This window comes from Myodes glareolus, chromosome 16, assembly GCF_982192425.1.
Source record: "Myodes glareolus chromosome 16, mMyoGla1.1, whole genome shotgun sequence".
NCBI lineage: Eukaryota > Metazoa > Chordata > Mammalia > Rodentia > Cricetidae > Myodes > Myodes glareolus.
The window spans coordinates 28,203,690-28,224,468 of NC_142041.1; the positions used below are offsets into that span (position 1 = coordinate 28,203,690).

At 49.5% G+C, this 20,779-nt stretch overlaps 1 protein-coding gene across 1 annotated transcript in view; it reads right to left on the minus strand.

Moving 5' to 3' along the window:
- Positions 1–5,939: 5,939 nt before the first annotated feature.
- The window catches only part of Galnt12 (polypeptide N-acetylgalactosaminyltransferase 12), a 29,187-nt gene continuing 14,347 nt past the window's right edge, over positions 5,940–20,779 (minus strand). The window contains exons 4-10 of the mRNA XM_087897133.1: positions 18,265–18,450; positions 17,555–17,672; positions 16,158–16,334; positions 13,172–13,303; positions 11,339–11,452; positions 8,673–8,819; positions 5,940–6,548 (exon numbers count right to left, since the gene is read on the minus strand). Coding sequence (XP_087753259.1) covers positions 6,411–6,548; positions 8,673–8,819; positions 11,339–11,452; positions 13,172–13,303; positions 16,158–16,334; positions 17,555–17,672; positions 18,265–18,450 — 1,012 coding nt within the window. The 3' untranslated portion in view covers positions 5,940–6,410. The remainder of the gene's footprint in view (positions 6,549–8,672; positions 8,820–11,338; positions 11,453–13,171; positions 13,304–16,157; positions 16,335–17,554; positions 17,673–18,264; positions 18,451–20,779) is intronic.

Here is a 20,779-nt window from a genome sequence, read left to right on the forward strand (position 1 = left end):
GCAATTAGCAAGCAAAACGTGAAATACTGATGAGAATTCAGCTCTCGTTTGCTGCGTCTGCAAACCACACCCTTCCTTCCCTTAACAGCCTCCGTCTCCCCCGTCAACTATATTTGGTCCTGGGTGGCCTCTGGGTGTCTCCCAGTTATCCATCCATCTCATAGATCTCAGATTTGCAGGATTGTTTTTTTAACCAATTGTCTGCTACAAAAGCACTGTCCCATTTCCAAGCTGACACCACCACCTAGTGTGTCACACAAGGAAGGCACGTCTGTGGGGACTGGCCCTAGCCTCCTTTTTGCCTCTTCCCTCTTCATGCAGGATCTTGGCACAGCCCTGACCCCTTCTCAGTCTCACCTCTTAAGGTCTCTGCTGCTGACAACGCAGTCCACAGAACAGACTGTGGCACATACCTTTCCACTCAGCACTTGAGAGACTGAGGTGACCTGGGCTCTATGGAGGATTCAAGGCCAGTCTGGGGTACATCACGAGATCCAGGAAAGAAGGAGAAAGGGAGAGACAGACAGAAACAGAGGGGGCTGCTAAATGCAAGAAGAAAGGAAAGATATGGGGGGAAGAGGGTGAGAAATGAAGAAGAGATACAGAAGGAAGAAGAAACAGGAAGTGGAAGAAACTGACAGAAGCAATGGCATCCCCTAATACTTAGTAAGGTGTGACAGCCCTCTGGACCCGCCCTAGATCTGCTGAGCATGGTGCCTGTTCTTCAAGTGGCAGGCGATTCCCTCCGCACATGAGAACAAGGGAGGAGCTGTTCTAACAGGAAGACAAAGGGGAGCTGCTAGGACAGGGCACTTCAGCTGAGCAGACCCTCAGTCCATAAGGAAACAGTACAATTACCAATAAATATAACTTATAGCTTATATTGTATGTAAATACTACATATGATTATATATAAAAATATAAACACAATAATTAGTCTTATAAGTAAAATAAGTCCCTTCTTGAGCAACAAGATATTTGTCATCTGAGGAAATATTACTCCTTACGAATTTGTAATCAGTCTACAAAGTGGAATCTTCTAGAATGGTCAGTAGGCACAACAGAGGCAGTCATCCCTGGCACCCCAATCCCTCTATGCGTACAATGTCTATGTTCCTACTAGTGGAAGAGAACCACGGATGTATCTCTGCTCCCAGACCTTCAACCTAAACTTGGCTCCTAGAAGCCATCCTGAATCCTAGCCACGCCACACCACGGCAGCTTACTTCTTCAAAGCTAGCAGTGTGCTCTCAGCAGTGATCTCCGCGAGCTTCACATGAGACTGATTTCTGCCATCAGCGAACTGGGAAGCAGAACCAAAGTCCCAGAGGAGACAGCAGGAGGTCACATCTGGATTTCACTCAGAACCCAGAGCTAAGAAAACAGTAAAGTTGAGCACAGCCTGCCCTATGACCTACAAGGGGCTGTGAGAAAATAGGTGAGTGACTGTTTCACCTGCTAACTTCTCGGTTGTAACAGGAAATACCAACTGACATCTGGAAAACACTACTGTAGCACAGACCTACACAGACCTACAGCATGGCAGGTGGGTGATATGGGATTCCCCTCTGTATGCTGTGAATTACCATTAATGAATAAAGAAAACTGGCTTGGCCTGATAGAGTAGAACAGAGCTAGGAGGGAAAAACTAAACTGAATGCTGGAAGAAAGGAGGAGGAGTCAGGGAGAAGCCATGGAGTCCCACTGAAGACAGATGCTGGAACTTTAGCCAGTAAGCCACAGCCACGTGGCGATACACAGATTAATAGAGATGGGTTAAATTAAGATGCAAGAGTTAGCCAATAAGAAGCTAGAGCTAATGGGCCAAGCAGTGATTTGAATAATATAGTTTCTGTGTGTTTATTTTGGGGCTGAGGGGCTGGGAACCAACAAGTGGCTTCCTCCAACGGGGTGGCTGGAGGGGGGGAGATTTTGAGAAACCTGACAGAGAAAACTTCTGGTTCCTTAAATAGACCTTTGGTAGAGACATAGCTGCTGGAGCTGCCGGCAGTGTAAGTACAGAAGGAAGTGAGGGCCGTGAGTGGAAACTCGAGGATGGGCATCCTTGTCACAGAAGAAAGCTCCGTGAAACTGACTTGTGTAGTTACATGGACCTCAGTCCAGGAACAAACAAGAACCTTCCAAGGATGGTCTTATACCCAGTTAAACTATCTACCTCACAGCCACAGAAGGCAGGACAGAAAACATTCCCAAACAAGTAAAAAGGGCCTGCTACAAATGGACCTACCTACTCCTAGGGGAAACATCAACATCCTTACAATGCAAACCAACAAGACATAGAGTCTCAGAAAGCAAAGAACAACGTGAGAACTGACATATAGGCCAGGAAACTAGAGGACTGTGTGAGCAAGTGTGTGCATACGCTCTTCCTTTACTGTTAAAACAGTAAGTGTGCCATTCTACCATTGGGTTCATAAGACATACCATGACCATAACAGAAAAGTGGGGAGAAACAGATTGATCCAGCTAAGTTTTACTAAAATTAATTCAACAATAAGCTGAAGACCATGAAAAGTTTAAGAAGCATATTGTGATTTCTAAGACACATGTTCAACAAGGAACTAAAGAATATAGCTAAGAGGGCTGAGGCTGGGTGGTAGGACACTTGCCTAGTGTACACAAGGTAGTGGGTTTTATCAACACTGGATGTGCACACGCGTGTGTGTGTGTGTGTGTGTGTGTGTGTGTGTGTGTGAGAGAGAGAGAGAGAGAGAGAGAGAGAGAGAGAGAGAGATCACCAGAAGACACACTTATACCACCAATAATGCAGATGGGCAATGAATCTATAGTGGATTCTAATTTTATAAGAGCCATTATCTAAGTTAGGTGATAATTTATGTACATTGTCTCAGCCTCTAGTGAGTATAGGGTTAACTCGCTCATCCCAGAGACAGGTGTGGTCACCCTGGACATTTCTTCCAGTTCTTTTCCACTTCCCAGTTCCTCAATCTGAATTATACACTCACCTTCCAGAGACCATTCTCTGAGGCTCACCTGACTAGTCTCAATGTAGACTGCAAATCTACTATGAGGACCACCTGTCTCAGTGTGACTTTATATCGAGTGTGTCAACTCGGAAACACCCTGAACCCCAGTGAGGGCTTTGGTCACCAGTGACCCCACACCACTCTTCCTTTCCACCCCCTGCGTGACTGTGCATGTCCCTGACCGCTCCCTCTTCTTGCTGGCCCCATGAGGCCTGTCACGGCTATTCTTGACTGTCAACTTGATGACATCTAAAATTAACTAAAAATATTGGTTGGGCACACCTGAGAGGTTTTCTTTTTTATCATTTAAAGTGGTAAGACCCACCCTTGATCCAGATTTTTTGAAGCGTTAAGATTCACTCTTAATCTACGCCACACCTTCTGGTGACAGTGTGTATAAAGGACATGGAGGAAGGAAGCTCACTCTCTCTGCCTGCCTGCCCTCACTCTCGCTGGCAAGCTCATTTCTTCACTAGCATTAGATCCCACTTCTTTGGGATCTAATATATACTGAAGACTAACAGAGACACCCAACCTCATGGACTGAACAGCTACTGGATTCTTGGACCTTCCATTTGTAGACAGTCACTGCTGGACTAGCGGGACCACAGCCTGTAAGGCACTCTAACAAATCCCCTTTCCCTCTATCGATAGATTCATCCCATCAGTTCTGTGTCTCCAGAGAACCCTGACTAATACAAGGCCTGGCTCACAGCTCCAGATCTGTGTGTGATACACTGTTGCTTGCTTTTCAGGTGATTTTGCTTTCCTCCCTACGGACAGCATCCTAGCTGACACCCCTAATGCTAACTTGTTTCTGCCCAGGTCAGGGCTCTCCCAGAGAACAGCGATCTTGGTATCTCGATAGGTTATATTAGACCGGAGGGAAAGAAGGGCCACAGTCATCTGCCAATAGAAACAAATTCTGTGAAAGGGGCACTTGCTCACTTGGGACTCAGGCTGTCCTCCAGGATATAGAAGTCACCCATGCAAAATATATGGTAACCATCCACCATCAAACACCCAGAGTGCCAGCAAGGCCAGCGAGGGGTGACACTCTCCCGAGAGCTCCAAAGGGGAAGAGGAAATGGAATTCTAGAACCCAAGGCAATCTGTCTCAGCACTCTGCAGACCAGCATGGCATTCACACCTGCCCATTGTCAGGGAGACGGGAATCCAAGGCCAGACTGTTGGGAGAACCACCTCACATCCATGTGGCCTTTTTTAGACCCTTCACCCATCACGGCAGGGAAAGCCTCCTCAAATACTGTAATGTGTCCAAAAATAAGATTATTTTCCGGATCTTCTCAAGCACTAAGCTCACTGCTCCTGGTGGAAGGAGTTAGTGAGCTGACTCCTCAAGCCAGGCCAGTTGGCTGCCACGCCTGTGATGTGCACAGACGCAGGTGCAGCCTCCCACACTCTGGGTGCAGTTGGGGACGCCAGCTCCATGCCTGGCCCACCCAGGCTGCTTCCCTGTGCTTGGGAAGGGGCTTCCCCCTACACCAGGCCACCTGACCCTCCACACTATAGAAGGTGGGGGTAAGCAAACAGTGGTCCCTCCCCTGACCTGCCAAGTCGCCACAGCAGGACCAGGGGAAGGTCAGGCCCACCCTGCCCTCGGCCTGAGAGCTGAGCCAAGGAGCTGCCCCACCCCACACTCCTGCCTGCTCAAGAGCGGCCTAATCCTTAAAGAGAAAACAAGTGCATTACTTTGTGTGTGCTTTCTGAACAAACACCTGCTTGCACGCATTGTGCTTCACATCTTATATGGGATGGTTCTAAGACTTTAAAGGGGTAGGACGGCCCCATGGACAGGGTGCTTGATGTGAATGAGTGAGCATTCGAGAAGGGGTTTCCAGAAAAGCCTGGCCAACGTGGAGGGCTACAGAGAACGATCGAATAAGACACGTGAAGTCAAACTGACCTCTACACACGTGCCCCAGATGTGTGAACATGCACATACACATACCATACACACACTCACTCTCAGAGTCCCTCCTACATGCCCCAAACGGCTAATCCCCTGCCTCAAACTCAGTTCATGATCTTCATCTCATTCACACGAACTGGAAGTACGGAGCAGCTAAGGTGCAAAGGTGGATCCAGGCAAAGCATATCTGTAGCTGAGGAGATATTGGCGTCACTCTAGAAGGATCTCCTCAGGGTAGAATGCGTGAGAGAAGAGCTAGAGACAGGAGGTGACACTTTTTAATGAATCGCGGATGTGACAGGGACAAAAATAAGGTCCGCAGTCTGCCTTCTCACTGAGGCTTTCTTGAGGCAGGGTCTCCCGTAGTCCAGGCTGACCTCAAACCTTCTGTGTAGCCAGTGATAACCCTGAACTTCCAATCCTCCTACCTCCACTTCCTAAGTGCTGGGATTAGGGGTGTGCCACCAAGCCTACTTTAAAAAGCATGGGGTGCCGGGGATTGAACACAGGACCTCGTGCGTGCTTAGGCAGGCACCCTACAACTGACTTACACCCTGAGCTCACTGACGGTATTTTTAATCGTTCCTATTGGCTATAACAAGTTGACGAGCTCCGGGAGCTGATCTAGGACCATCCAGACATCGGGACTTTGGGGCAATAGCCACAGCAGCCGCCTCATCACAAGCTGTCATGCTGGTTTAAATAATCAAATACTATTTTAGAAGCAACTTGAAAACTGAGTTTCGTGTAGAATGTTGCATTTCTCCTGGCGCTGCCAGGTGATAAAAATGACAAGCGACACAAACGTGTTTTAAAGTCACAATGGCTAAGCACTACTGAAAGCCACCGGCCGCCCTCCCGCCAGGCATCTGTTGGAAACACACTCTCAAGTTTGGATGATCCTGGTACGCCATATTGTTTCTCTGAAGTTTCAGACTTGGCTAGTCTGTTTGAGTCAACACGAACATGATGACTGTTTTGACTGCGACAGCAACACGTAAGCAAAAAGCATTCTTTATTATAATATAAATGTAGACCGTCTCATCTAGTTCACACCTGGAGAAATCAACGCAAGGTTCCTAGTGTCCATCTCAGCCCACTGAGAAAACGCTAACTCGACGTTTGAGGTATTATCCGTTTGTGCGACCTGGGAATCTTCATAAGTACCAAAATAAAATATTTACCTTTTGGTTAGTGAGAATAAAAGGCACCATTGTGAAAGGCACATCTTGATAGAAAAAAAAATATCATAATTAACCTTTCCAAATATCAAAGGTAACCTCTTAGGATTGCCCTTAGAAAACAGGGTATTGGGAGACACTTCAAAGTTTTCAAAGCCTGTACAAAGCTTATTCACATTCTTATGAAAACCAACATATTCACAAATGGCAACCATGTACTTCCTCCACCTCACTGGGTGCAGAGTCCACGGCCAGGATGGGCTCCTTCCTTGACAAGGCGACGCGCGATCACACGTGTTCCTTGAAGAACCATTTCTGCTTGTCTGAGTTGGTGCAGTCCCGCAAGAGTGGGGCAAAGGCTTGGTCAAGCTCCCTCTTTGCGGCTTTGACGCATTTCCCGGTCTGCTTGTGAACTAAAGTGCCGTCCTACAAATGACAACAGACGTGGCATGTTCAAGATATTTAGTGACTCCTCAGAAAGGCCTTGGCTCCTGCAAGGCAGGTTTTGAAGATCCCAGGGAGCAATTTTGAGCCTTTCAGAAATGTGTCAGCCACGCAAAACAGCGCCACCTACTGGCTACTCCAGAGGATGGGTCAGCGCTTCTAGTTTGCTCAGTGAAATCACAACCAAGATCCTTTATTTACCTCCCCTGTGTCTCTTCAACAACTAACTCCATCCTTGATGGCTTCCTTCTCCTGAGCATTTTAACAGAGTCAGGAGACCTGTTCATACTCCTCACTTGTCTGCAGCCGGGTGGGTGACCTGTTCACCTGTTCCTAGTCTAGATGAGAGGCAGTGGGTTCTCTACTGGTCCCAGCTTCACAAGGTGTGGCCATCTTTAATGGCCCTGCTTCTCTCTCCACATCCTTGCCTAGGGTATGGGGAGTCTCTCTCTTTGCTGTGTATCTTGTCCCCCCTCCTCGTTGCATAAGCTGTACCCCTGTAAGGAATTTAACAAAGGTCCTGACAGAACATATAACCTCCCAGTTCTGAGGGACAGGACCAGTCAACAGCTAAGAAGCTACTAACCCCACCCTTCCAGGATCCCCACCCAGACCCAAGTTGCCTCCTGAGGATGCTAAAAGTAAGCAACTCCCTAAAGCATCTCTCTGGCCAGCCTTCTCCACAAATTTACTTCTTAAGTGATCACAGAACTTTAAGGTAAAATTATTTGTGTGCATGTATATGTGTGCATCCGTATGTGTATGTGTGTGTGCACGTGTGTGTGCATGCGTGTATGTGTGTGCGTATATGCGTGTGTGTGCACGCATGCATGTGTGTACTCATAGGCATATGTACATGCAGAGACCAGAGGAAGACATGGTGCCACCCCCACCTTCTTTGCTTGAGACATGGTCTCTCCTGAATTTCAACTTCACCGATTTACTTAGTCAGCTTGTTCTGGGGAATCCCCTATCTCTGACTCTCAAGTGCTGCCTCCCATGTGGCTGTCACACCCCCTTGTCCTTTATGTGGGTACTGGAGATCCGAACTCCTGTCCTCTCGGTCATATGACAAATGCTTTATCTACTGAGCCATCTCTCCAGCCCTACAGTGAAATTCTTAATGCTTACTATGGATGACAAATGAAAAGAGACAAGGATAACAGACTGTGGGGTGTGAGGATCAGTCTTTCTAATATGTTTTATTTTCATTTAAAACAGGGCTTTGCTGGTCTGGAACTCAAAATCCTCCTGCCTCAGCTTCCTGAGTGCTGGGATTGGAGGAGTCGCTACTATACCCAGCTCTTATTTTCTTCTGTCAAACAGGCAACACTATAGGCCTCAACTCTCCCAGGGGGCCTGCAAACTCCACTGTTTACTATTACATACTTCGACTTTGAGTGGGATTTCAGAACAACCCACTTGGAGCAATGCAGAGCAATCTCTATCTAACCCTGAGGCCAGTCAGGAATAGATACTGAAAGATAACTCAGTTTTGTTCGGACTTATTTCCTCCAGCACTTTGTCTTACCACAAGCCTGCTGCAAATGGGTTAAGGGCCTGTGCCTTCTAGGTGTGCAATGGCATCAAACTCTCAGTCAACAGTATCTGGAAAGCCAGCTCCATCCCAGAGTGTCTGCTTGGGTTACCTCCATGAGGTAACCTCTGTAGGGCCTCAGCTTCCACAGGAAGTCCTGGGAACCCACCAAGTCCTTCCCAGAGCAGGACAGGGCTGCTATTAAGAAGCCCATTTCAGAGTGAGGGCGAAGAGGCTCAGAGAAGCAGGGTGATTCGTGCTTGGGTCTAAGCTTATGTTCCGGCACTTATACCATTATGGCATTTGTATTAACAGCGCCACCTCACTCCCATACATTTGTGACCACTCTGCTTTCTATTACAACCTGCTGTAGCTCATGTGTGAAAGACTGAAAGAGAAGAAAGCCCCACTGTCACCAGAAGCCATAGCCTGACCCTATAGTTCCCTCCAGGCGTCAGAGTGAGGTTTCCAGTGTCTGAGGCCCACTGGGACCAGGCTAGAGAGGACGCCTGGCTTCCAAGCTGTCTTACAGACCTGGAGGGATGGCAGAGGGTTGCGCACTCACTGACCTCGTGTAGGATGAACTCCTGATTCTCCGGGACGGTGTCCCTGCAGAGGTGCATGACGAGGGCATCCTTCCCTTCCTCCACAGCTATGCAGGCCTCGGGCTGGCGGGTGTTGTAGCGTATTTCTTTCTGGGATGTGTACTCGAAAAACTAACAACAGGGTGACCAACATTGTGTCAGTTTACCTTGCGATGTGGAAGAAGACGCCCTGAGCAAGACCATCTAGGACGGCAGTTCTCAACCTGCATGTCAGATGTTCACATCACGATTCACAACGTGAGCACAATTACAGTTATGAAGTAGCAACGAAAATAACAGTATGGTTGGGGTCCCAACATGAGGAACTGTACTAAATGGTCGCAGCACTAGGAAGGTTGAGAACCACTGATTTAGGGGGAGTAAGTGGGGTGGACTGGACCACCACCACCCTACCCCACCACCGCCATGACTATGTTAGGGCTCTAGGTGTCTTGGGGCACTGAGCTGGCCTCTAACCCAGTGCTTGGTTCGTAGAGTAGAGCATTCCTCTCTTGCACAACCCATTTACTGGACAGTGAAGGTGGGTTGTTAGGGGGAAAGAAAATGGACCTGTCTTAGGGGCTGTCTGCAACCTTGAGCAGCCAATTCTCCTTTGCCTCTCTCCTTCTCTGCCATTTAAATGGCTGTGAAAAAAGGCCTGGAAGATTTGGGGGAAGGGGTACAGCTCAGTGGTAGAGCATTTGATTAGTGTGGGCCAGGTCCTTGGCTTAACACCCCACCCCACACCTACCCCATAAAAGATGTCTCTCATCCCAGGCAATCTGTTTTGTACTCTGGTGTTCCTGGCAACTCTCTACAATACCTGGGAAGTATCCTGGTCCCTGGTCCCACTGCATAGTGGGAATAAGGGTTCTTTCTCTCTCACAAGGGCCCAAGAAGCTATACTTCTTAATACTTTTGACAAGGCGCCTTCCCCTGCCTCTAATACAGGTGGTTCCAAGGCAATGCTTCTCCATCCATTTCCATCCATTTCTTAAGAGCTCATCAAACAGGAGGCCAGGATTTGGAGTGAGATGGGCCTGAACTCTGAGGGCCCTAGCTTGGAGAAGCAGGATACTAAGAAGTATTGAAGAGCCCAGATAATCTAAGGCTGGGGGTGGGGCTGGAGTGATGGAAGTTTGGAAGTTCAGACCAGGAGGAGGCTTACGGTCAAATGGTCAGTAGGAGTGAGAGAAAAATGTCTCCATCTTTCCATCTCTAGGTGTCTGGGTCCCAAACCAACCCATCCTCTGCATCCCTGGTGGTGAGCCACTCTGGCACATGAACCTGCTTTCCTAGGCTTATCCCGCTCTGGTCCTCAGAAACCCTAAAACCAAGCCTCTCTGCCCAGCCTGACCCACAGCACTTCAACCAGAAGGAGCTACCCGGGCCCTACCTGAGGCAGTCTTCCCAACACTGCTTTGATATACCATGCATCAAAACCTATTTTATTTAAGAATTAACTCTGGAACTGGCTCACAGTTAAAGGTGCTTGCCACCAAGCCTGGTGACCGGAGTTCAAACCCCAGAACCCACAAAGTAAAAGGAGAGAAGCAACTCTCACAAGCTGTCCTCTGACCTTCACACTTGTTTTATGGCTTATGCATGCTCACGTACATATATGTGTACGTACACACACACACACACACACACACACACACATAATCTTTAAAAAAATTGAAAGGATCTAATTTTCTTCTTTCTGATCCAAGTTGGTGACAGAGTTACTTTCAATGACAAAAACAGAGAGGCTGACAATCAGTTAACTAGACAATAATAAAAGCATCAAATCAAAGATCAAGAGGCCACATGGAGGGATACCTCCAAAAGACATCTGACAAGATACACATAACTAAGCTGAAGCAACATGAAAGCAGCACTCTAACTACTGATAGCACATAACCCAAAGCTTTCACATCAACACAGGAGGGAAGAAAACATATATTCATCTAAGTTGTCCCTCTGAGGCCTGTCCCCTACCCCTCTCTACTTTTTGTATTATAACTCTTTGATGAATTCCTAAAGTGATACGCCGCTGACAGGTGGTGCAGAGGAAGCGGGGACTTCACGGGAGGAAGCAAGGCTTGGGTATGCCCTTGGGACCACATCTTGCCCTCCACTATCCTCCCTGTCTCTCTCCTGACCCCATGACGTGAACTGATCTCCCTACCTCACTTTTCTGTTACCACGACGTTCTGCCCAGACACACAGGGCCAAGCCACCATGAGCTGAACCCTCTGAAACCCTGAGCCCAAATAAGACTTCATGCCCTCGGGTTCTTTTTGTAACTCTGACTCCACAGTGACGAACCCCAGCGAGTCCCACACGCTAGGCTAGTGTTCTGCCTCTGAGTCGCATTCCAACAGGAAAGACAAACAAACCAAACCCAAATATTTAATTTCCTAAAGAACACACAGAGGGCTGGTGAGATGGGTCGGCTGGTAAAGGATCTGATGGCCTGAGCTCTCTCCCTGGGACCCACATGGTAGAAGCAGAGAACAGAACCCAGCATTTACACACACACACACACACACACACACTGTAGGCACGTGGACACATACATACACAAGTAAATAAGTAAATAAATATAATAAAAAAATTTTTTATACAAAGAAGAGTGGCAAAGCTTGCCCCTTGAGGCCCAGACCTACCTGGTTCTGCCCCATCCCATGGCAGAGATACAGAAGGACCTGGTGGCCATCGACTTGGTTTTCATTGGGAGGGTTATAGTCAAGGCAGTACCCTTTGAGTCCCTTGTTCTGGAGCTAAACAAGACACAAACATGGCACCTGGGTCTAGATTTCTACACACCACGTGACGTTAGTGGGGGGACCCCAGCGACCACCCCAGGGAAATGAGCCCTTCCCCCATTGTCCAGCTCTTTCTGGTCATTGTGCGCTCCCATGTAGATAACAGGTGGGAACCTGGCCCCAGTTTAAGATGACAAACCCCCGGCCTGAAAGCCCACATCTCGGGCTGGAGAGATGGCTCAGAGGTTAAGAGCATTGCCTGCTCTTCCAAAGGTCCTGAGTTCAATTCCCGGCAACCACATGGTGGCTCACAACCATCTGGAATGAGGTCTGGTGCCCTCTCCTTGGCCTGCAGCCAGATAGAATATAGGCCATACACGCAGATAGACTATATAATAAATAAATAAATATTTAAGAAAGAAAGAAAGAAAGAAAGCCCACATCTCTATTCCTCGGCCACAGCCTTATCTCTGTCCTGGCCGGAAAGTCTCCGGGTCATGACCTCACTTCCCTGGTAAGGAGAGACGGAGGAGAGCGCTGCAGCTTACAGACAGCAACACAAGGAAACCTCTCCACAGACAACCGAGCCTGGTTTTCTGTTTTGTCTGCTTTGTTTGCTCAGCACGGTAAAAGCAGTCATTGATGAGAAAATGTGGAGGTGTGACTCGGGCTAACAGATTTCTGAAGCAAGACATGACAGTCCGACCCAGTGTGGAGAGTCCCACTAGAACCTGTAGCCACCCCAAGAGCATCCTCAGAAACTGGAGAAGCGGGCATTACAATGGCAGAGCCAAGAGCAGCAAGGCTTAGTGGCTCGATGGCGGGCCGTGGTAATGGCCTAATTCCTAAGATGGGGCCATATTTACAAAGATGCACACCCAAGTGGACAGGTGTGAACGACATGACACCTGGGGTCTGACCCAAAAGACAGAAACACCAAGGGCGGGGTAAGGCAGGGTGGGGGGGAGGAAGCAGGAGGAACAGAGTCTTGAATATTCGAGAATCGCAGGGACAAGACTCATCATTCTGGGTTTTGGTACATTTGAACATTTTCATATGGAAAACAGAACACTAAAGCCTGGCTTTGCAGTTATCCAAAATGAAACCCCAGCTCTTCAGACAAGCAACAGTGGAGAAGCCCACATGAGATAGTCTACCTCCTAGCAAAAGCAAGACTCTTGTCTTAGCTCCCCTTGTTCCATAAACATTTCTTCGAGGTTTTCAGAAGTACTGGAAGTGAGACTTGTGCCTCCATGATTGCTTTTGTGGTTCCTAAGGGTTGGGAATGACTACCGAGTCAGGGCCATTAAGACTAAAAGTAATCTGAAAATACTGGCAAAAATTAAGACCTTCCCCACCCCCCACCCCCAAATAGTAATTATTAACTGGAGAGATGCTCAATGGGCACCAGCAGCTCCACACAGGTCTAATGACCTGAATTTGATCCCCGGACCTACAAAATGACAGAAGAGAAACCACTCCTGAGAGTTCTTTTGATCTCCACATGCACCACGACACCCCACTTATTAAACAACGACAAAGGGTAGCTCATCCTTGCCAATTTCCAGTCCTGACATTTGATGCTCAAGGGGAAAGGAAAGACAGCGCACCATCACACCAGAGGGCTGGGACCGGAGAGGTCTGTGGTCCCCACAGATGGGGATTTTCTCCCCCAGGATCATTGTTCAGTCCCAAGATGCAGCAGCAGCCAATGCGCCACGGCCCACCGCTTACCATCCCGAAGAAGCCAGGCCTGTCCTCTGGCACGTGAAGCTCTGGGTACACCGTCTCCAGGAACCACCGGAAGTCTTTACACTGGAGCTTGGCCCGAAGCTTCTTCCTCTCAGTCACGTCCCCAAAGGGTTCCTGAGAAAACAGAACGGTTGATTCCCTACAGGCCCCGGAGCCGTCCTGCCTGATGTCACTAAGCTGGGTGCTGGGCACAGAATGTTCAAGCAGTCATAGTGCTTGGCTTGTGAGGAGAAAATGGAACCCCACACATTGTCCTCCGAACTCCACATGCACTCCACGGCCTGTTCCCACATGCTTGCAGAGAAACAAATTACAGGGAGTTGACTTTGAAAAGAAAGACCCAGGGGATAAAAAATGTGAAGGAACCCAGCTACTTCTTGTCCTTTTGGGGGGTGGGGGATCATGAGTCAGCCTTCAACAGGACAGATAACACATTAGAACAGGGACAGTCACATAGACTGTCACACTGTCAGCACTTGCGAGCCAAACACAGAGCCTGCATCAGCATCCCGGACCATGCACCATTGTGGACTCTATGACCACGGTCCATCCTTACGCCCAGCCAGAAGAATGCCATGACCTAGGCTGTGCCCTTCTTATCATTGATGTCTGAGTATTCACCCTCAGACACAGACATGGGTCCTAGATATTATCACGAGAGATCTGCACGCCCACTACAGTGAAGTACACATGTGTGCTGAACACTTACTAGAGGGAGATCAATGCTGGGGCAAGCAAGCTTCTGGAAGTTTTACTTCACAGGCAAACCCCCTGGAAATAAAGCCTGCCACCATGAGGCACAGCAACTACCCACCCAAGAACAATAGTGAGGACTGAGATATGAATGTCCTTGCTCTAATGTGTCACCCTTTAGAAGACTGACAAGTGACACCAAGAAAGGGCAGCAAGTGTCTTCCAATTTCTACTCCCCTGTTCTTTTGGAAGCAATGTTGAATTTACTCTGTGTGAGTGTGTGTGTGCAAATGTGTGTGAGCCATAGTGTGCATGTGGAGACCAGAGGACAGTGTGCGACAGCCAGTTCTTTCCTGCCACCACGTGGATCCTGGGGATTGAACTCAGGTCTTCTGACTTGGTGGCAAGCCCCTTTATCCACTGAGCCATCTCACTGGTCCCAGAAGTCCTTTTTTTTTGAATGAGTCACTGTGCCCTAGCTTTGACCAAAGCCCATCTTCAAACACGGCCCACTAGGCACTGAGCCCACGGTGCATTCAACATTCCTCTCACGTCTCGTGTGGAGCAGGGTGCACTTTGAGAACAGCAACCTCGAGTTGCAGGATGGCTGGCAGTGAGGAACGGGTGTTTCAGTCTGCTGCACTAGACAAGACAGAGGAAGCTGAGGCAAATGACCGTGGAGTCCCTGAGGCACAGGACCATGCAGGAGACTGGACTGTTGGCTCCTGAGTTCAGTAGAGCTGAGAGAGGCACCCTGGAGCATGCAGGCCCTAGGCCTGCTGCCCCCTCCTGTAAGCTAGCAGGCCTTCAGTAGGTTCCTCCGGTTTCTCAGTCTCTCCCTTCCCTTCTTTCTCCTCCTCCCCCACCCCCTGGGCTTCAGATTTTTCATCTATCAGTGAGGACTTGGTAGCTACCCTGCAGGGCTGCTGGGAGGCCTCAGGAGAAATTTCCATCATGGGCCAGGACAGATGTCTTGGAGAAGACTTCCTTGTGTCACCAAGTGACCCTCTGGTGTGCAAAGCTGGCATCTGACTTATAGAGTTTTCTGGTATAGAGGCATGGACCCAAAGTCTTGTGGGGAGCAAAGGGCAGATCCACAGGTCCCTAAGGAAGCAGCCCCCCGAGCTATGTGCCTAAGGGGAGACGCTGGCTCACTCTCACAGCACCTCCTGTCAGTATACGGGCTCAGCTCAGCTCAATGTGTGGCTGGAGTCCATGGGGCAGCAATGCAGCTATGGAAGAATAAGCACGTGGACCCAACCATGCTGGTTACAAAGAGGGAAGCCAAGACACCTGCACCACGGCCAACAGATGGCACTACACCACCCGGACTGGCTATGCCAGCACAGTCAAGCCTGGCTATTCTCTGGTTCTGTACTTGCAAATTCACCTGCAGGCCGAGGTTGGTTTGCAAGCCTGTGCTTTCACAGTCAGAGAGACATCCATAAACAAACTTCAAGTTGTCCGACACATATGCTTCCCGGAAGGTCTAACAGGGCCATGCTCAGCCTTCCTGTTCAGCACTCACACTGTACACGTGTGTCTTTCCCGCGATCTACTGGGGTCTTGTTTTTCACCACGTGTTGCTGACTTTACCAGTCATCAACACTGAGCCCACAATCAGTGTGTCTTGCATTCCTAAATCTAAGGAAATGATGTGGGGCCAACAATATGGTTCAGCTATCAAGGGCACTTGCCACCAAGCCTGACACCATGAGTTCGATTCCTAGAACCCACCTGATAACAGAAGAGAAGCAACTCCTCAGAGCTGTCCTCTGATCTCAACATGTACTGTGGCATGCATGCACCTAAGCATAAACACAAACACACACGTGCGCACACACACATATGCACATACAAACACACACACATACACATGAACACATATGCACATGGGGACACATGTGCATATATGCATGCACACACATATCAATAAATAAAGGTAAAAGAAAAACAGAAGGCTGTGATGTGACACACAGGGAAAATGCTTGCTAGGTAACAGCTGTTCAGACACAGGTGACAGTGTGCCTGAGTCCCACGGGAACCTAACTGTGCTGGGAGCAACGGCATGGAATCACCAATTCATGGTTTGCATGGCTCTATGGACAGTAAGAATCAACTGGGTATTAGCATGAATGAAGACTAGGCTTTCCCACACTGTATCAGAACAGCCCGGTTGGCCCATTCTTAGAACCAGATCTGCTTTGCTGGAGAAGCCAGACTACGGGCCTTGGTTCCCAGGAGGCTGGTGGTGCCCACGTGGGGAGAGACTCACCAGGCGGGCCCGGGGATTGCGGTGGTAGTAGAGTTCTTTAAACTCGTCCATCCACACTTCCGCAGCTCGGACACTGTTGGCCAGGGCCTTGCTGCGCGAATAGGGAGCTTGCTTGGGGAACACGTGGCCCACATGCGAGCAGGGATGTGTTTCCAGAGTGCCACCACACTGCCAGATCTGCAAGGGAGGTGGAGGGGAGAGGCCACACGGTGAGCGAGGAATGGCTGCGGGTCCACAGGGAGTGCAGCCAGGAGGCAGCAGCCGCCAAGGTGCTCAGCCTTCACAGGGACAGAGGCCATTTGCCAGCCTGCACTTGACAAGAGAAAGAGCAAGAAAGCATGCCCAGGGCAAACAAGCCACAGGAGCCAAGAACCCCAAAGCCCAGGCAATAAAGTTCATGCACTTGACCCGGGAGGGCCTGAGAGACCTCGCCGGCGACACATTTTCTTGGCGGGTCAGACATGTCTTCATTACCTGGCACCACAGGAGAGAAGAAAGCAGCAAGGAAGAAGAGAGGTTGGAAAGGTAGAGAGGAAGCTTCTAGAAGAGGCAGGGTATCCTGACACCTAGGGAAGAGGCAGAAAATCTGTTAGAATTACACCCAAAACACAGCAGGCAGGTCATTTGGAGCCTTGGTTTCCCAGAGATAATTTGAACCAACATGTGGTGTTTATAATATAGGGTGTGCATGCTGGGGGAGGGAGGAGACCAAATTCTTCTCAGCCGTTTTCAAGAGGGCAGAACGACACAAAACATTTCTAAAATTCAGAGCTTGATTCTTAGACGCGTGAGATGCTGCTGCTGAGGGAATCGCTGAGGCACTAGGGCCCTTGTGGAAGGCTCCAGGGGGGCAGCAAGGCCTGCTGCAGACGTGCCTTGACCACACTAAGTCTATCATGTCTGACTTCCTACGGGAACCTGACCCTGCCATTCTTAGATGGCTCCCTGAAGTTATCAGGTGTGCCACACACAGAGGCTGCCTCCTAAGCAGCCGGCCAGACAGCAACTCCAGGAGGGCGCAGGACTCTGGCACCGGTATCTCAGCCCAAGCTCTGCCACCGACTCCAAGTGATCACGAACAAGTCACAGTCCCGCTCTCAGTATCAGTTTCCCTGCTCCGCAGAGTGAGAAACTAAGAGACTTGTGATGTCCTTTCCAATTCATCTTACGGAAGGGTAAAAGTACACGTCTAAAATAGTTAAACAAAAAGCCAAGTATGTTGATGAGATATGCATGTACTGTCTTACAGAATAATGGGGGCACACCAACACTGCAGAGGGAGGCCGAGGTGAGAGACACAGAGAGAGAGAGACAGGGAGGGAGGGAGGGAGGGAGGGAGGGAAGGAGGGAGAATATGGAACACGGGATGAGGCTAAATAGAAAACAAGGCTACTTACCCTGAAGGAGAATTCGAGGTTTTCTCCTCCCCAGACTTCCATGCCTGTATCATAAGACCCCAGATACTCAAAATATCTCTTACTCACAGCAAACAGCCCCCCAGCCATTGTTGGAGACCTAGAAAAAAAGTGGCACCCATATTTCAATGGAAGAGGCACGAAGCCCTCATGGATGGCTACACTACCTCCCGACCCGAGGCCTATGCCCCGGGAAGCTGAGCCCTCTCATGCATTCATCCATCCGTAAGCACACCTGAACTCACACTTTGTGCCCCGTACCAGGCTGAGCCTGGAGGCACGGGCACACCCCGCGGTCCCTGCCTTGAAGTTCACAGACAGTTCAACTCCCCTGCGTGTGACACACTTCAGTGAAGGCCACCCAGAGCTCTGCAAGGCAGGGGCAAGGGCAGGGAGGGTAGAACAGGAAGGGAATGCGACCCTACCCTTTGACAATACGGTGGGGTGGAGGGGGAATCCCTGTGCTTTTAAAATATGAGAAGACAGAGGGAAAATGAAAATTACAGCTTATGTGTATGTCCTCCATTAAAATTTTCAATCAGCTGAAAGATATCAATATAAAATCTATTTATGTAGCAAAGATACTTAATAAGAAAAACGCTCTGGAGAAACCATAGGTAGGGACCAGAAGTCGCCAGCCGGCCAGCCCTCCCTTGGGATGCGTGCTGAGATGAGTGGCCGGGAAGGCAGACCTGATCACATCGATTGGAGACCGCATCAACTCCCGCTCTCGCTGGGGAACCACGTGCCACGTGAACACCAGTCGCCAGTCAAAGCCTCCAATCTGGGGCTCCCCTGAGTTGCCCAAGTACTCGAAGGTGTTCCAGTCAATCACGTCGATCACGGGGCACACCACTGCCGACTCCTTCTCGTGGATCCTGCAAATACCCAACACACCCGCCATCTGTCTCGGCTCCGACCGGAGGAGAGCAGCCAGGAGTTCCAGAATGAACCGTCAAACTCTTCCGGCAGAAAAGAACCAGTCCATGGTGAGAAGACTAGTCTCCCTTACTCAGGGGTCTGGGCCATGTTGGGGGCCACCACAGGGTATGTTGAGAAGGCAGAGAGGAGTTGGGATAGGAACAACCCCAAAGTGTCCATCTTCTCTCATCCTGTCCGTGGACATTCTTGGCTAAACTCAAATCCCTTTTAGAGGGTCAAGGAGTGATTTTTAAAATAAAGCATGTGTTCAACTTCTTGGGTGTTCAAGAGGTTCCATTACAAATGAAACACCTTAACATCAAGAAATATTTATCTCAGGCAAGCAAGAGGGCTCCCTGGTGTTGATAAAGTCTGATGACCAGAGATCAATCCCTGGGAGCCACATGGTAGAAGGATGTGTCCAAACTGTCCTCTGCTACATGCGTTCTCTCTCTCTCTCTCTCTCTCTCTCTCTCTCTCTCTCTCAATTGATATATTTTTTTTAATAAAGAAATTGTCTTAAGAACAGAAGATGCACCAGGCATGGTAGTACATGCCTTTAATCCCGGCACTCTGGAGACAGAGGTGGATCTCTGAGAATTTGAGGCTAGACTGGTCTACATGGTGAACTCCAGGACAGCCAGGGACACATAGAGGAACCATGTCCTTCCAATCTAAGAGTCATGCCATGAAGAACGAACAAATAGAGGAGCAGGACGGAGTCACCCATGCCCTAGACTAACGGAAGAAAGTCAGAGAGACCTCGGGTGCCACACTGAGTAAGGCCAGGTCAGACACAGACTCAAACCCAGGAGCTCACCAAAATGACGAGCCTGCAGACGCGGCATCTGCTCACACCACCTCTACAAACAAACGGAGGGATTGTTCGGGGGCGCAGCACCGGCCTGCTTGGCTGCTGGCCACTGGCAAGGCCCAAGTCCCACAGGAATTCACGACCTGCCATCCAGCTGGCAGGAACTACAGAGAGCCCAACTCCACACAAAGGGGAACTTGGGGAGTATCACGCTGATAGTTGGGTGCAGGACTCTGTCTTGGAAGTGGAGGATGTATTCGTGGAGAAGTTTCCAGAATTAATAGCCGAACCCTCAGTTTGCACAACATGGATTACTCAACATCCTTAGCCTGCAGTGTACCAAGAGTAATAGCTGCCGTGACAGCCCAGACAGCTCTGCTTCCATAGGTCCCCGGAGGGACGGGCCGTGATAAGAGTTGAGACTGCCTCGGCGCAATCTACAGGCCTATGGGTCTCACTCCAGTGTATGCCGAAGTCCTGGGAAACTCTGAAAACATCCAGAAGCCCAGAAACACCCTAAGAGTCAGATGCAAACGCCCCCCAGGGATTCCCAGCGGTCCTGCAGGGTGGACAGCTCCTCAGGGATGGTGGCCTTGCTCACAGGGAGGGGCTGCCCTGATAGTCTAGAATCTATCAGCTCAGGAGGGAGGGTGGCATCCTCAGATTTCACCCTGACCCAAGGGTGGCCATCTATGCGCACAGCAGGAAAGGGAGCGGGGGCGGGGGTCCCACTGGCCAGATTCTAGATAACACTAGACTAGTGTTACCTAGGGAAACCCCAAGCCTGTCACTGGTGACACTCCTCAGTGGCAAGGGAAAGAAGGAGTTACTGTCACACCCGCAGGAGATGAGGAGTCAGACAAGAGGAAGCAGCAGAGTCGGGGCTGTTTGGTCTCACCCAGGAATGGGGGGAGGGATCCCCAGCTCCTCCAGACAGACACTGGCAACCAAATCAGAGGCCATGTAGCCGGTTTCCCAGTAGCAGGGTTGTCTGGCCTTTGACCTTTTGTCTGCCTATAGAGGGGAACCCTCTGGGCACACTCCTGGCTTGCTTACCACCTGCCTTCTATAGTAGTCAGTTGAGAAGACATGAAGAGATCAGAGACTGGGAGAGAGAGATACAGAGAACCACAACCAGACCCACAGTGTAGACAGCAAGGTAAGAGGCTTGGGGTGACAGGGGAATGGCCTCAAAGACGTGTGTGTGTGTGTGTGTTACTAAAAAGTATACTCTACAACTAAACTAACACAAAGATGAAAATAATGCAGGCTGGGTTCATTATACTCACGCATACTTGCATTTTTAGTTCTCATTTTTAAAGAAATTAACATTTTTTAAAAAAATTGTGGTTCTAGGCATATGCCTTGCATACATAAGGCTCTTGGTTCAATGTCCATCACTATAGACAGGCGTGCGCGCGCACGCACACACACACACACACACCCTCTTTTAGGGTCTCTGAGTTTCAAGG